A 17,166-nucleotide genomic window follows, 5' to 3' on the forward strand; every position below is an offset into this window, starting at 1 on the left:
CAAGCATTGATGTGACAGTGCTGGGCAAGGCCCTAGCAGGCGCAGGCTGGATTAACCAAGTGAATGAATATATACTGCTCACTACCTTAGAGGAGGCAGTTTGCTATGAACTATGCTATGGGCACTTGGTGGTTCACTTCTGAGCCACCGCTTCTTGAGCACTAGTAAATTCATTTCAAATACAGCAACTGAAAGAGGTAAATCAGGTCAGATAATACCTATGTTCTTCTTGTTCCATGCAGCTCTGGGGTGTAACCCTGCCCGCTAAGTTACGATGTGAACAACTTCACGTGTGGGGCAGGACCATCAGCTCAGGCTCACAGGTCTCAGACGGCGGGCGGCTTTTCTTCCAGCTCAGTCTTGCAGTCCCTGATCCACAGCTTGTATGCTTTTTCCAGGGTCTCTTCACTAGTGTCATTAAATATCTCTGTAAAATAAGACTTGTAGTTACGAGAACACCAGAGAAGCTTTTCCTTCTTTTCTGTGCTAACTTGTTATGGGGGAGAGTAGCTCCAAACAGTTTATGAGAGTCTGTTTTCTTGTGAGTGTGTAGGGACTGAGCTTTATGGAAATAGTCTGGATGGATACTGATGCAGATCACAACCTGGTTCCATGCATTGCTTCTGTGTCAGGGGTTGGTTGTTTTGGGTTTTGCTTCTAAATCTTCTGAGTGTTTAATCCCAGCTATTGACAGATACTAATTAGTTTTCAAGTGTTATTTCTAGGCACACTAATATGCTGAATTCCTTTTGCTAAGGATTATTTAACAAATATTCTCCAGTATTACAGAGGAATTGTTTTTCCCCTATGACACTGTTGGTTTGTCTGCAGAGCACTGCGTTTACACTGTCCATTTGCAAACACCTTTGTAAGGTGAAGTGGTTGATCATACTGCAATTAATTACACTCGGTCCTTAACTGAGTGGTTACACACAAGAGAAGGATCCCGTCTCTCAATGGGTGTATTGAGATGTTAAGGAAAGCACAAGTAAAAGCAGGAATGTACAAGTGCAGAGCTAAGGGCATGTTTTCCAGCATGTCACTGTGCTGGATGCCCATTGCCACCCAAGCACCTGCTCCTGGATCCCCGTCATGTCCTGCATTGCAGTACCTGCTACACCGAGGCCGGTGGGGAGAGGCATCCGGGTCTGTCCCCCACTGTGTTTCAGGCGCTCTGTGAGGGCTGTCTGGATGAGGGGCCAGCTGCAGCCCCTGTGCCACACAGGCAGCTCCAGGCCCCTCATGCACTGGATGATCTGCTCCTTCTCCTCGGCAGTGATGAGTCCCCGTGTGTGGGCAACGTATATCATGAATGCCATGTCGATGTTCACAGCTTCTCCATGCATCAGTGCTGGCAAAACCCTCTGGAATGGAGCAAAGGCATGTGGGAGGAAAGGTTTGGGTTGGCAAATAGTAAATACATAGTTCTTTTCTTTCTAAAAGTACTCCTGAAAATTGATATTCAACTCGCAGCAGTACAGATTTGTTGGATGTTAGCATCTTGTTATTTATGGGCTGCAGAAGATGATCTGGTTTATATGTGATTAATTACATGTAAAATCTCCCATAGGGATCCAGGATCTAATTTTCCTCCCATTCAAATCACGGATGAAGAGCACTATGTGATGGAGGAAAGAGTTCTGAATCTTGCCTAAGGTCTAATCTTCCCCCTTCATTCCTTAGTGGCAATTTCTGGTTGTTTTTGTGCTTTGGTAAGTGCCTGGTAAGAAGCAATAACTGGTCTGTGGTCTGAATAGGAAACACAGGTGGAAGTGTGGGGGAAATGGGGCACGGTCTCTTTATCCAACAGGACCAGGCTGGGTGCATTGGGTGAGCTGAGGTAGCATGCACAAACCTAGAGTTTAGCTACTTTTCCACAAAGTTTTCATGCTGCTGAATGAAAACTTTATTTCCTTTTTATTAAAAAATGGTTTTGTTCAATAGATGTTGCAATATAAAATCTGTCACTCACCATTTCCAGCTCTGGGCTTATAAGGTGACCAAAATCAACCAGTCTGTCCAGGTCATCCTCCCAGAGGTTGGGAGCCAGCTCTTCTAACATGGTTTCAATGGCAATCCTGGTAGTTTGCAGTGCTGCATCCCCGTGGTCAGCACAGCCACTGCAGGACTGGAACTTGGTGTCCAGCAGGTATTTTCCATGTCTCTTGAGGAGATCAAACAGCCCTTTGTGTTTCATGAGTGCCATCTAGGACAGAGAATGGAAGAGGTAATTAAAAGATAACTGTGTGATCCTTGCATGTGCTATTGGAAATGTGTTTCAATAGATTGAGCTATAATATCACATCATATTACACACTAGCAAAGAAATCACAGAATCATAGAATGATTTGGGTTGGAAAGGACCTTAAACATCATCTGTTTCCAACCCTTCAGTACCTGAGCACTTGGTACATGGGCAACCTGAAAAAGTATTTCTGTAGACACAGTTCCTGGTTAACATGTGTTTGTTTGGTGAATATTCAACAGGTCCCTAGGGAATGTGACCTGGTGATGTTACATATCTTGTCAGCTATGGTAAGTGAAGATGTGTGCAAAAGGTGGTGTGGAAATGAACAGGGGGCTCTGGTAAAATGGCAGAGATGATGGGAGCACTTGGCATTGCTCTTTGGGCGGGGGAAGGTAGGAAAGCATTGCAGTGTAGAGATCCTGAGGGTTCAGAAGCACTTCTGTTGTTACAAGTGTGTAATTTTTCACCCTCTGACTCATGCATTAGCCCTGTCTTGCAGTGGGGAATGGTAACCTGTAGCTTTCCCAGTGACTGCCAGAAACCTCCAGGTGTCCTGGGGGGTTCCCACTATGCAAACACTGAAAAACGCTACTGATGAACTCATCTCTAATACACTTTAACAGCCTGAATTTTTGCTTTATCAAAAGTTTTCAAAGCTCTTCAGGCATAAAACCATTTGCTGTGCACTTTCCAGGTAATTTTAGATGTAGACTTTGTCTCACGGTAGATGGATTGACCACACTTGACACAGCCAGCAAGGCAGGTGCAAATGATCTGGCAGATTATTATTAATCCCAGTATAATGAGCCTCAGGTTCCCTGCCAGCAGTTCATTTGAGTGCTACAGATCAGCCCCAATGGGAAGATGCTTTCTTTCCCTGGTTGTGCGGTGTCTGTGTCTGGCCTTGAGTGCTGGCGTTTACTCCGCAGGGTTAGTACCAGCCGCTGTGTGTAAGGGAAGTTCTAACAAGTTTAGCAGGTGTAGGAATATATATATATATATATATATATGCTCAGTGAGAGTTACAAGTCCCCATGCAGCCTAATGGCTCATCTTTGTTTCTATAAGATGGTTTATACAATGCCATGAATGCTGATGGACATTTTACCAGCATTGTGGCCTTTTGATACTTAAAAGTAATTTATAAGAAACATGGGAACAGATTTTTTTTTTAGTAGGGCCTATTGTGGACAAGGGGTAATGGTTTAAGCTAAAAGAGGGTAGATTCAAACTAGATATAAGGAAGAATTTTTTATGATGAGCATGGTGAAACACTGGAACAGTTGCCCAGAGAAGGGTTAGATGACTCATCCCTGGAAATACTGAACATCAGGTTGGACAGGGCTGTGAGCAATCTGATCTAGCTGAAGATGTCCCTGCCTGTTGCAGGGGGAGGTTGGACTAGATGACCTTTAATAATCCCTTCCAACCCAAACTATCATTCTATGATTTCAGCTTTGGAAAACTGCAGTTGCAAAATTTCATACCTTTAAAATTTCCCCAAGGCCGTTGGAGATGTGTCGCCGAGGAATGCTCTGGATGAAGGATCTATCCAGGAAACTGGCTACAGGGGGGGTGTAGCCCCCGAGCTTGTTCTTACACTGCAGAAAATTCACCCCGGTCTTTGCCCCCACACTGGCATCAACGTATGAGAGAAGGGTGGTTGGGACCCGAATGTAAGGGGTACGTCTTCTATAGAGTGATGCAGCCAGTCCTACGATGTCCAGGCAGACGCCTCCTCCAATGGCAATGATGGGCTCAGTTCGCCTGTCAATGCTGAAGTTCTGGACTTCCTGTAAGATGTTCAAGACCAAGTCCATGGATTTTGTTTCCTCAGTGGTAGGCAAGGCAAGGATTTTGTGCTGAACATTATTCTCTTCAAAGTATTCTCTGACTTTGGAGCCATAAAGTTTATCAACGACTTCATCTATGACAATAAAGCGCCTCAGCTTCTTATTGCCACTAGTGGCTAGCTCTAGTTGCTTTGGGTCAGTAATGTGACCCCAGAGCAGAGTAGTGTTAGCAGGATCCAGTATATTGTATGTTTCTACCACTTTGTAGCAAAAATAGATTGGAGCTTCAATCGTCCAGGAAATCCCACCTTCGGAGATGCATTCACCTCTGGCAAGGGTCAGAAAACATGGCTTGAAATCAGTAAGTACTTCTTTTGTACTTTGCATGTCTGAACTAGTTCAAGGATATAGCTGGGAGGTGGGGAATTTTGCCTGTGCACTGCAAAATGTGGGGCTGTGAGGGTGGGATGGCTCTCCTGGGTGTCAGGGCTCAACTGCTTTAGTACTGGAGAAATCTCCCTGTCTTGGTGAGCAATCAAATGTCTGAATTTCAATGTGGTAATGATCAGATAGGGCTGGAGCATGTTATTCATGCTGGGAGTTGAAGACCTCAGCAGAAAACCCCAGACCAATCATTTCAGCTTCCAAAATGCAAGTGGGGAAAAAGATTGTCAAAATTTTCCAAAGTATTTATGGAGGAAACATCCTTTGCCCAATATATGTGGGTGATAAGAGTCGATTTATTCCTGTCTCTCTACACACAGCCACACACCTCCTTACCAAATAGTGCTTCTGCAATGCTCCAAATGGAGCCCTGGATCTCTTTACCTTGACAGAGGTACGATAGAAATTTATCCCAAATGGGAAAATAGTGCTTTGAGAGTTGGGAAAGATTTCCATACTGGAGTTTTAAAGGATAGACAAAAGGCTACAAAGCCAACATGTAGTATCTTAAAACAGTGAAGAACAAAGCCCTGTGACTCACTTATTACTTCTGTGGGACAGGGGGAGCAAGGGGAAAACAAGTGGCTGTTTTAGTTTGTTTGGAATCAAGAAAGAGAAACGAAAAAAGAGAGAAGGAAACTGCAATATCTATTTTATTTAAGACCTCTTCTTGAGCTGTGTTTGGGTAAAACCTGACAGTTTCTGTGAACCTCTGGTTTGTGTTTTGAATGAGCAGCTGGCTCATTGGATAATCAGATTTCCCTACATACCCAATTTCTTCACACATGAATGAACTTTCTCTTACACGTCCAAATAGATGCTTCTCCGCTTTCTTTACCAGACTGCCTCTAAGTCAAATTTCAAAGTGTTAAAGAAAAACAATGAGGATTTATATCTCCCAGAAAATGTCTTCTGGGCTTTTAAAATGCAGTATTAGAAAAAGCATCATTGCGTGCATTTTAATGCACCAAACATACACCTTTTAGCTCTGTTTTAATTGCTTGTGCACCCGTCTCTGGCATGTTACCCTTCTAAGAGACAGGATGGTTTTGAATGTTAGTTGGTGGAATCAGCTTTGGGTACCACATGGCACAGCTAGCATCCATTGCAACCTAGGCCTGAAGTTCATGCTGCTGTTGACCGAGGTCCAGCAGACTGCCTTTGGATTTGCTGAGATCCTATTATATCTGCTGCAGCTCTGTCTGAGCAATGCTTGTGGGCACCCACAGCCCATTGCCAGCACTGATGAAGATCCTTCCAACCTGCCTGAGTAAAGGGTTAGACTTGTGACGTTAAAACCTGAGTATGAGAAATGCTAGAAAACTGTCATGAAAAACATAGCTGTATTAAGGAAGGCTTGCATCAAAATGGGGCTCCATATACTCATGACAAGGAGTATCCTGTAATTAAAGGATAATTCACTGGAAAGAAGTAATATCAGCAAAGAGCTGTATGCATCCCTGGGGGAAATTTGTCTCCTCTGTCTGAAGCAGCATTAGGTGACTTTGAGAGATGTATTATGTATGGGTTTTGCTCCTGTCAGTGACCTACTGTGTTTATTTTTCTCATCTAGGTATTTCATTTATCTGCAGCTCTCTCTATAAATGCATCTCTCTCCCATGCCTCTGCATGAACGTTTGCACACAAAGATTTCATGTATATACAGGAGGGAAATAGATCCCAAGTGCAGCATTCAGAAATCCCTGCCCGAGCTTTCCACAAGTTTAAAGTAAAATTCCCATCTATAAAAATGGAGGCTGTTGATAAAAGTCCCTCTGTAACTTGGCTATGTCATGCCAACAACAGCAAATACCTGTGCTGCCATGTTGCACTTTGAAGCCCACTCTCCCGTGGTTTTACACATAATGATGGGTTTAAGCTTCTTCCACCTGAGATGCATCCCACCAGGGAGAGACCACACAGTCTGGCTAGCCAGAGCAGTCGCCCATGACCAACATGGGCTCCAATACTTACATTTTTGCTTCCGAGAGAGTTATCTTGTCCTCACAGCCAGAAAGGGCTTCTCCTTTCTTGATCCGGCACCATGTGCTCTTGACTCGCACCAGTTGGAAGTCTGTCTGCCGGGGCTCCGGTGGCACAGTGGCCAGGGCTGCTGTAGCAAAGGCCTCTTTGGACACCGGCATGCTTCCAGAAGGTAAAATCTCCCTGTCAAGAGATCTCCTGTAACCCGGTGGGTGACTTTGAGGTGCCTTTTAAAGGCTGCAGGTGATCAGGTGTTGGGAGGGGAGGTCTTGTCTCCGTGGAGGAAACTAATTACAAAACGAAGCTTATCTAATGTGGGATACGTGTTAGGGATGGCAGGAGCTTTTGAAGACACGTGCAGGTACCAGGATGGGGTTGTATAATCGGCTGATTTTATAATGCGTAAGAAGTACAGTAGAGTGCATACGTTAACTTCCAACATGATGCCCTACAGCAAATTTAAAGTTATGAAAGGCAATTTGTGTGATTTGCCACAACATTCTAAACCTTGCTGTGTGGAGCCTCTGGTTTGGCTGTGGCTTTAACCCCCTCTTGTGAGGTGAGGCAGGAGCAGGAGTGTGGGGCAGGGATCAATACCAGCTGGTTAAACTTTTTTCAGTTCACATTCCTGGCATTCTCTTGAGTTGAGGAACTGATTTTTCTTTATTTGATATTGTTTTTAGCTTTTATGGTTACAAAAACAAATAGAAGGGCTCTTTGAGGGATGAGCTGAGTTTTGAGACCCCATCTCCCTGCTCCAAAGGCACCTTGGTTCTGGGTACATGGAGTCAGCCAGAGAGATGAATTTGCCTTCTCTAGGAAGCAATGGCATCGTGGAGTGACCAAGGGATGCACAGTTCATCTCCAGACGGGGCTTTCAGTGGGCCCTGGGCTCAGCTTGCCACACTAAACATTCCCTTAGCATCCAGCTCTGTGTGCTGAGCACAGGAGACATCTCCCTTTGATTTCACCAGCAGTGCCTAGAGGTCTTCACCATCTTCTTGGCCATGTGTCTAAAAGCTATCCAGAAACATAGATTAAGAAAAACTAAACTAGAAGTAAAAACAGAGGCTGGAAAAAGTGGTTCTTCAAGAGCCCATCAGACAAGACCACTTCATTGCAGGTAGATGTAACTACAGCCAAACTCACTTAGGAACCTATATTTACCTCAAAATTATTTTGGGAAAGAGCCATAAGCATAAACTTTAAAGCAATGTAGCCTTGCTTCAGGAAGGATAATAATTCCTAACATCTAGTTCTCACTGCTGTCTTCACCTCTGGATTGCAAAGAGGGCAGGTTGTTATCTCCATTTTACAGGAGAGGAAAACAGAGCCACTGGAATAGAAAGAACTTGGCTAAAATTCCCTCCAAAGCTAGTGGAGGGTGGATTAGATGCTAGCCAGATTAGCTCTTAGCCAGTTTATCAAATTCTAGTCTGAATTTTTAACTCCCAATCCAAACACAATTTGGATTGCTTTCTGCAGGGACTACAGGTCTAATGCAGTTTGTTTACTAACTCATAAGATGGAATAATCTTATGCATGCAAGGAGGTCTGTCCTCTTTGTCTTGTTTATTTGTTCTGATTAATAGCAATCCACTGAGCACTGGGACTTAAATTGTTTACTTTTCTTTCTCTCTTTTGTCCTGTGCATTTACTTATTTTCCATTTATACTATTCTGTTCTATTCTGGGGGCACTGAAATGTCTTCAGTTTCATTCTAGAAGTTTACAAAGTGACTTTCCAATGTCCATTTGCCTGCCATGGCCAAGACCTGCCATGTCCTTGTACCATTGGTCCTGTAGAATGGATGCCAAGAGCCTTGAACAAAGACCTGCTCCCCACAGCTTGTTCACCTCCTCTGCCCACCCATGGACTCTAGCCATGCTTTGCAGGCACATTGGGTTGGTCCTTGACTGAAGAAGCCCAGGGTGCTACATCCCAGAGGTGAAAGATGGTACTCTGGTTATGGGGTAGTCCATGTTTCCTCGTTTGCATTTCATCTGTGTGAAGAGGAGATGCCTGGCTGACCTCAGGTCCATCACATGCTCTTCAGCTACTTTGCTTTAATTCCTCACCAGCCTTTTCTGCTCCAACTCTGCTGGAGGCCAGCTTAGGCTTTCCAATGCTTTGAATGTTCCCACTTGCTTCTCCTAATGCTTCCTCCAGCCAGGGCATTCCTGGGACCCTTTCTGGAGGTGAAGGTCAACTGGTACCTGTGTGATACAACCTCCCCCTGCCCATGCAGAGATCTGGCCTCTGAGCTGGACCCAGAGCATCTCTGATGTTTGGCTGTGCAGGGTGATGCTGATCTCATGATTAAGGACCACTTGTAGATAATCTGGGGTTCAAAATCCTGGGACTTTTTGGCCTCATAGCTGATGCTTTAGCTCGGACACATGTCTATGTAACTGGATGGTTATGAAACTGCTGATTACCTCCTTGAGACCCAGCAGCTTCCTCGGGACAGGATGAGAGCATTGCTCTTATGTAAAGAGAAGGCACTGAGAGTCTTTGTCTCTTTTCATGTGCCGTGGGGTTGGACCTCACCTACTCCTGTGCTCTGGGTGGGGGCAGGCGGGTGCAGCTGGAGTGGGTGCAGCCCCAGCCTGGGGCCATCCTCCCTGCGCATCCTCTGCTCAGGTGACTGCGGGTGAAGCCCATCCCCTCGATTGACACTGAGCGTCGACGTGCTGGTCTGCAGGGCAGCAAGCCCAGGGCAGCAAAGCCACAGCAGCACCCTCTGCGGCCGGAGGACAAGAAGCAACATGCACAATCCAGCAGGTAAACTCCCTGTGCGGGGTGGGGAGCTCCAGGACGGACGGTGTGACAGGAGGGGACGCTGTGATGCCGCAGTCCTGGGTCACCCAGTGCCCGCAGAGATGTGACCTGCAGGCTCTGTGGCTTGGCAGAAAGGAGCAGAGGAAGGGTTTAATGTGGAGAGGACACTGAGGCTGAGCAGGGGAGATGTGTCTGCAGGAATCTTAAGTTGAGGAAGGAGGATGCTCCCAGGGGAAATCAATGGGTGGGAAGGTGGGCACTTGCAGTACCGAGAGAGCTTTGGCTGTGACTGATTTCTGATGGACTGGGATACTTGTTTTATAACTATTTTTTCTTCAGCTTTAACCTTGCCTTGGTGCTTTTGACGGCACACACATGAGGTATTTGCTGCCTTTCTTGTCCCTTTTCTAAAATCAACAGCTGAGGGTGGGAATACAGGCTGCTCTGAACAGAGACACTTCGTTCTCTCACAACCTCATGTAAAGCCCACCAGAGCTGTCAAAGACTCCCCTGGTCTGCCTTGGGCTTCTCAGTGTGCACCACTTACTCCTGCCTCATGCACTGTCTTTTAGTGTGTATTAAAACAAAGGTGTGCTTTGCATGCTGTCTGCCAGTGACTCCAGAGCCTCCCCAGTGCAAGCAGGGGAGCGCAGGGCAGCATCCAGCTTTTCTACTGCTTTTGCAGCAGTAGAGCCCATAGAAAGTGCACCAGTCTGTGCATGTTTTCCTTGCCTTCCCCTGAAGTTCAGGTAGAGTTTAGCGCCCTGGTTCCTGTCATGAACAGCAGCTTCCCAACCTCAGCTACTTCAGCTCTGCTCAGGATGCTCTGCAATGTTTAATAGCCAGGCAGTGAGTTTGGCCCATACCACCTGGCTTTTTCCCCCTTGTGGGCTATGACAAGTCTGTGCCCCAGTGCATGGCCCTGCTTGGGCTCATGGATGGTGGGTTTGGAGCCACCGAGCAGCCCCAGATGTGCCACAACCACATCCTGCTACCGCTACATCCATATGGTGGGCATACATCACAGCTGGGTTTAACATGTTTGGGTCAAAGAGTATCATAGGTTCTACTAAGAGACTGCAGTTTTGTGTGCAGGGTTCTGGTGGGTAAGGACATAGCTTGAGCATTGTATTGTAGGTTCCATAAACAGGGTGGCCTGGTATAATGCGATAGCTGAGGTGTATTTATAGGCTAAAACAAAGTGGTGTTGTGATAAGCTGTTGTTAGTGCCTGAGTTGCCTTGGTGAATGAGATGGCTAGAACTCTTTGGGATGGTTTTATCAGATTGGTTTAGCACTGAGCAGCTCCTGCTTGAACACTTGGTACCTGAGCATAGAGCTGTCTGGCAGCACGGTGTTTGAGTGGATCAGGATCAGTGCTCTGCCCTGGCTGGGAAGGGAAACTCTCCTGGGGCTGCAATGTTGATCTACAGGCTGGAAGGTGAAATGGGAACCAAAAGCTCCGAAATGGGAACCAAAAGCTCCAAAATGGGAACCAAAGATCTGGTCCTACATGTTTCGATGTGGTATCTTTGCTTTGATTTTGCCAAATCCAGACTGCCTCTGTGCAATCCCCTGGGCAGCACCCTACAAGTTGGACCCTGTTGTCTGCTTTCCTGACTGAGCTCCCCCACCCAAAAAGTGCCATCTAAGCCCAAGCCTCAGAGTTTAATTTCACTTGTGGAGCAGCATGTCCCTCCATCGTGCTACACTGCTCAGGGGACTCTGATGTCCCCACATACAACTTTGTCCCCACCTGCAATCCTGCCTCCTGACTTTAGTATGAACCACAAGTGAGTGATTTCAGAATCAGTAGAAGCTGCAAACTGCTATTCAGCTTAGCTGTAAAACAGGCTGACTGCCCTCAGCATCTACCAAGGAAGATGCTGGGAACCATCTTGCTGGCAACTGGGGCTCATTTCAAGAAGCTGCTGGAGGCTTAGAGCAATCCTTTCATACTCTTTCATAGTGGGACTTGAACTCCTCTGCTTCGCACTTGGCAGCATTTTCCTCCCTTGGGTGAGCTCTCTTTTAGTTTTACTGGCATTTTTTCTTTCTTTCTTTTCTTTTCTTATTGTTTTTCACCCTTATATGTATGGAAAACAATGCACAAGTAGATGGGGAAAGACATGTCTGTGCATAGATACAGCCATAGGGAGGCAACCAGGTGATGTAGTTTAGCGCTTAATAATAGTTCAGAAACATTGCTGGGGTTGCACAAAACTATGCACTGAAATAAACCCTATTTTCTGCAGGAACACAAAAAAGACAGTAGTTACATAAATCTCCTCTCACCTTAGTGCTCAGAGCCTTGAGCACTGCCTGGCCGGCCCACAGCCAGCCATGGAGCTCTGCTCCAACCTGTCTGGTGCTTGCATAAATGAAGCCAATTCTGACCCCTGCTGTTGGCGCACAGCATCATCAGGCTGCAAAAAGCGCAGCGTTTCCTGAAGGGGTTGTATAATGTTAGAGATGGAGTTGCTTTTAGCAGGCGCTGCGTGCTCTCCCTCCCTGGTAGCACTTCTTGATGCTGGTGTTATAACACAGGTTACAAAACAGCTGGAGGTAAATCTTGCTTTCCTCCCCCTTTGCATGCCAGCGGAATCTTGTCTGTTACTCATTCAGAAGTGTAACATGATGATTACTAAAATCCGACATGGATTATAAGCACATTTTTCCCCTTAAATTAACAAAAAGCCTCAAGTGCTTGGCAGGGAGGATGAGCAGATCCCGACCTCAGGCATCCTGCAGCTGTACAGCAGGAGCTGGGTATGCTCGCTCATGCACACACACAGAGTGTGTCTTCACACCACATGTAGCTGGGTTGAGGTCAATAAACTGACATGATCTGGGAAGGGGATGGTTATTCCTGCATTATTTATAAACATTATTCCTGCAATTAATTATAAAACTACTGAAAGAGGTATAAGCTGCCCCTGATGGTGAGACATCAGCATGAGATGTAAACCAGGGGCTGCTATAGACAGCCTCAATCTGCTTTCCTCCTACATCTGATTGTGTTACTGCGAAGAGGATGATGCTGCTTAGATGACCCGTAAGTCTGTAATTCCCATGTAAAATGCACATATGTTTTATGTTCCTCGTCTGTTTTCTTATTTTTTTTGTAATCTGGATAATGAAAACCAGTGAAGTTGTCTCAAAACCCAGCAGACTTATCATTGTAGTAGCTCCAGAAAGCTGAGAAATGCTGTTCTGAGAAACAGACCTTTGGGGAGGTTTAGACCTTTCCCCGTTCCCAAAGACATGAGTTTATTCATGGGGTGCCCCTTGGTACCAAGGGAAGGAGTGGTCCTCAGCACCTGGAAGCCCTGGTGCTCTTCTGATGGTGTCATCTCGGTGTGCGGGGGGGGGGGGGGGGGGGGGGGGGAGGGATTGTAGAAAGACACTCTAAGTGGTAATCTCCACAAGGAGGAGACTTGAGTCTTCTCACACCCTGTGTTGAGGATGGGTTTTAACCAAGAGTGCGTTAAAACACCATCAGACCCAGTGTTCGGGGCATATATCCAAGCTGACACTTTAAGTAGATAGGAAAGAAATGGAGAACAGAAGTCAGAGGCATTTATGTATCTCCCGTTGCATTTGCCTCCTACAGTCTTTCTCAGTGGTGAGTTGACTGTATGATGTGATACTCTGATGTCCTCAGTGGCATTATACCAAAGGTCTGCCTGCAGGCTCTGGGGCAGTTGGAAGCCTCCTTAGTGTTCAGGACCCCACCAGAAACCCATCCTGGGATGGCGACATGGTGCCTGCAACAACAGCGGTTCCACATGGACAACCCTTTACCCCATTGCTGCTGAGCTTGTTCGGGCTAGTCCTCCAGAGGAAGCATGTCCTCTTTTCTGGGGAATAAAATCCTGCCAGGAGCAATCTGCTCCACCTCGGTTACACTCACAGCCTGCTTGCCCTGCGTCTTTGAAATCTGGTCTCCCCAGTGCTTTCATAACCCATCATGTTCTCTTACACTTGAGGAGTGGACCACAGTTCTGAACTATGTATTGCTCTGTGGGGCCATAGCTTGCTGAGGTTCATCATTGTGTTGCTGCTGTATGGGTTTTCTGTAGTCTTAGGGCAAGTAGATTGCCATGGGCAATATTGGCTTTGCCCCCAGAACCAGGTGATCTTGACCCTGGAGATGTTTCCACAGCCTTTGAATTGCTAACGTGTTATATTGTGCATGGCTGTTTCTTTTTACCTAATAATCAGCCTGTGGCAGGGTCTGGCTTGTGAGAAGGTTTTGGGAGATTTGCTATGTGGTGCTGATGGGTTCAATCGTAGTAATTTTTTGTGACCTGGGAAACAGAGGGTTCAGGATGGTGCATCAACACTGTGAGCTGTTGTGGCAGTTTGAAGGCAGAAGAAGGCTTAGGAGGTTGCATTCCTGCCAGGGTGATTTGCTGCATCACCTGCTTAAAATCATTAGCTGAAGAGTATCTGATTTTATGCCATCATGGATTTGGCACAGTAGGTTTTCATTGAAGTGTTTTCCAGTTCGGCTGCATTAGGATGGGAGTAGTTGTATTTTAGGCATAAGTATCATGGGTTGCTCTGCAGACTCTGTGGCACAGATAGAGTGGTGCACAGGTTTCGGGGGCACTCATGCACCCTATTGGCACATGGGTAGTGGAGATCCTCCTTTTTACAAAACCAGACCCTGTGCCTGCATATCCTGGCTGGAGAAGATCTGTCTGGTTTTGCTTGAAAAGCACCCTGTTTTCTCCATGGAAAAAGCTACCTAGAAGAGTGGGCTTCATGTGGAGTTGTTTGATGGTCAGTGATTGTCTCAGCACTTCAAAAGTTGAAAATTCATGGTTTTGAAACATTCTTATCCTTTCCTCTCAGAAAAAAAATCAGCTAGAAGGGGAAAAAAGGGGAATGCCTGTAACAGAAAATGAATTAGAAGTGTAATATATTTTTATTTGATTTTGGCAAGGTTTCTGTGATTGTTTTCATAGTCCTTCAAAACCCGTATTTTGTATGAAAAATAAAAGTAGTCCTTGCTGTTTGCAGTCTAAATTCCTCTTCTGCTGGTTTGAGCAGCTACAAAATCATTGTTCTTCTTTTTATCTTTCATTTCAGAAACTCCGACTGGACTCATTGCTGAGAACCTTCTCAAAGCCAAAGAAATAGCCCTCAGTGACTCTCGTGTTCCTGAGCAACTCAAGAATTACCTACAAAAAGCTCTCGATGTTGCTCTTGGGCTAGACCCCTACCTGGATGCAATGGCAACTTCAAAGAGGTGCGATACTCCTTGGCAATCTTGTGGGGTTTTTTTGTGATTGTATGAATATGTTCGTACATTTTCTGTTCAGAATATGCCATAAAAGGGGATCAGTGGAAGGAAGAAAAATGAAAGTTAACTGCAGCCATATAGTAGAGTGTACACAGACTTGTGTGTCTGTGTGTGCTTATGGCCATGAGGAGAGGAGATGAGATCAAAATGTCCTAACTCTCAGTTTTGTAAGATATGGTACCAGTTGTCTATTGACTGTGGCCATGTCCTATAAATTATCAGCAATTTAATCTCCATACAGGGCCCTCTGAAACCCTGAGAGCATGAGCCCCTGGATCAGACTGGTGCTGGGATAAATAAAGAGTGAAGAAAACCCACACCTCTGAATCTACCCTATAATAACAGCCTTTATATGCAGCTTTCATCTGCAAGCACTCAACAAATATTAATTAATCTGCTAACTAAATGACTCTAGTAACTAAACTAATTAATTAAACTAATTTAAGGTATCATTAATTCAGAAGTCCAACCGATACCCTCATTATTCTTTTCTCAAGCTACAGTATATTACCCAGCCATGTGGGGTCTGCTGAACAATTCCCATTTATCAGTGTACATTTTGATATGTGGAAAAAGCCAGTTCTGTCTAAAACTGACAATGTGTAAACTGTTCCAGGCTGTGGATTATAGGAACGCTGAGCGTTCATTCTGTTGCCGAAATAATAGCTGATAGTTGTTTGACTTACACTTGCTGTACGATAATAGCTATACATTATCTTATTAAAGTTGTTAAAGCATTTGTGAGGGGCAGAAAAGAGGTTATATGAAACGTTCTACTCTTTAAGTCTTGGATTGTCTGAGCGTGGCTGACACGGGTTATGAATTCTTTCTCATTTTACTGAGGAGTTAGGGGGGAGATATGGAAAAAAAAAAGCTGAAATGGTTCTAAATTCTGGCCCATAGAAGTATCACCAGATATTTCTGATGATTACTTTCTTCACATAAAGCAATCTAATCTGTCTGGAAGCTATGGACTTCTTCCAGGTGCCTGTTGCCTCCTCTTTGTAATAGGTAGCATCTCACTTCATCCAGAGACATTGTCACAAGCCTGGCTTCTGTGAAATAGCACCTGGAGATATCCTGTTTTTCTCAGTAGTTTGTGAGGAAAAACGATTTTTTCTTGTCTTGCAAAAAAAAATTTAGATTTTTCCATCTTTTCATAATTTGCAATAAATTTTTTTTTTTTGAAAAAGAAAAATATCACCCTAGAGCTGAACAGAACCTGGCCAGTGTAGCTGGAGCCATTTACTTCAAACCAGCAGTCGGACCAACTGGAAATGGGAAAGATTTGGGATTGAGCAGTGGGGAATGCTCTCCTGCAGTCCCACAACCCCTTGTTCTTCCCAATCCCTATGGCTGAAGGGGCTGCCAGCTCTAAGGGCCTATTGCCAAATGAGGTCCTCTTCGTCTGTAATTTAGGGATATTTGTGATGCTTCTAAGTTAATTTCTCATGTGCATGCACCGATGGACCTTTTGAGGTGTTTTCTCTTGATTGCTGGATTTATGAAGGATACTGAGATTTTGGGGTTTGTCATAAAGTTCAAATTTACTTCTTTTCCCAGGAAAACTTCACCTGACCATGGCCCGGGGAATGCTGGAGGAACTGGAACCAGAGTTAAGCTGCAGGAAGAACGTGCCTTTGACTCTTTGAATGGCAAGTTGGTCAACCAAGAGGGTAAAATTGCACTGGATTGGATTGCACTGGAAGGTCATCACTGAACTTCATCCTTCTCTGCTCAGTGTTGAGTGGGGAGAGGGTGAAAAGCATAGAGGTGCTCAGAAAAAGTGGAAAATTATTTAAAAAGAAACATAAAAACGCCATGTAGGCTTTGATCTTCCTTCTGCATGGTTTTTCCCTGTTCCTACCTCCTGTGCCCTTGTGCTCATGCACGTGCTTGTGAATGCTTTAATTCACAGTGCCAGCCCCATCCCTCAGTGGGCAGCACATTGATCATCACCCTCACCAGAAGAGGAAGGAAGGGAAAAGTCATGCTGGTTTGGTGTGTCTGATAGGGATTCATGTGCTTTTGTGGTTGAGGTGGCCTGTGGCAAGGCACCATACCTTTTCAAGGGGCAATACTCAGGCAGGCTTGTATCCCCACATAAAGCCTATTACACTAAATCTATTCCCAGATTCATTCTTCCCAGATGTTCCCATCTTTTGAGTAATATATCATCACAGTGAAGTACTCTTATAATGTATTACACTAATACATTGTGCGAAGGACACCACTGATGATAAATTTCTTAAATGATGGTGCTGTCTAGGGATAATGACTCTAAGAGCAAATGCAAGGTAATGTAGTGATTTCTTTCTTTTTACCGGGTTCCAGAAAGAATATGGAGACATCTTAAAGCCATTTTCATATGGGGGAAATGTTAAAATATGCAATATTTCAAGCACTATTTAACAAGCACTTGAACAATAGCAGCATTCATGATAAAGGTTCTGCATTTAAAACCAGACCCTTTATTCTGTTGTCGTTTTAGCTGCATTTTAGGTGAAAATTTGTCAGATTCTGTTGTTAAACTCTTATTTTAAAGTGTTTTAAATTATATACATAATTTTTTAAATGATTACTTATAAAGTGCATCTAATTCTCATT

At 44.9% G+C, this 17,166-nt stretch overlaps 1 protein-coding gene across 1 annotated transcript; it reads right to left on the reverse strand.

The window, feature by feature from the left end:
- Positions 1-326: 326 nt before the first annotated feature.
- LOC101868264 (2-epi-5-epi-valiolone synthase-like) lies at positions 327-6,629 on the reverse strand. Its single transcript, XM_005149477.3, has 5 exons — positions 6,460-6,629; positions 3,736-4,369; positions 1,973-2,206; positions 1,112-1,364; positions 327-427 (listed from the first exon to the last, which is right to left on the reverse strand). Exons 1-5 carry the CDS (start codon positions 6,627-6,629, stop codon positions 327-329), a joined length of 1,392 nt encoding a protein of 463 aa, XP_005149534.3.
- Positions 6,630-17,166: the final 10,537 nt, after the last annotated feature.

The sequence above is a fragment of the Melopsittacus undulatus genome, chromosome 9, assembly GCF_012275295.1.
Source record: "Melopsittacus undulatus isolate bMelUnd1 chromosome 9, bMelUnd1.mat.Z, whole genome shotgun sequence".
NCBI classification, from domain to species: Eukaryota; Metazoa; Chordata; class Aves; order Psittaciformes; family Psittaculidae; genus Melopsittacus; species Melopsittacus undulatus.

What these genes read in the sequence shown, in the direction of transcription:
- LOC101868264 (XM_005149477.3), bottom strand. Translation starts at nt 6,629, where the DNA reads ATGCCGGTGTCCAAAGAGGCCTTTGCTACAGCAGCCCTGGCCACTGTG. An exon ending in ACTCTCTCGGAAGCAAAAAT is followed by an intron (nt 4,370 to 6,459) that starts GTAAGTATTGGA and finishes GACCCTTGCCAG; the next exon opens with AGGTGAATGCATCTCCGAAG. An exon ending in CACCGGCCTCGGTGTAGCAG is followed by an intron (nt 428 to 1,111) that starts GTACTGCAATGC and finishes CTTATTTTACAG; the next exon opens with AGATATTTAATGACACTAGT.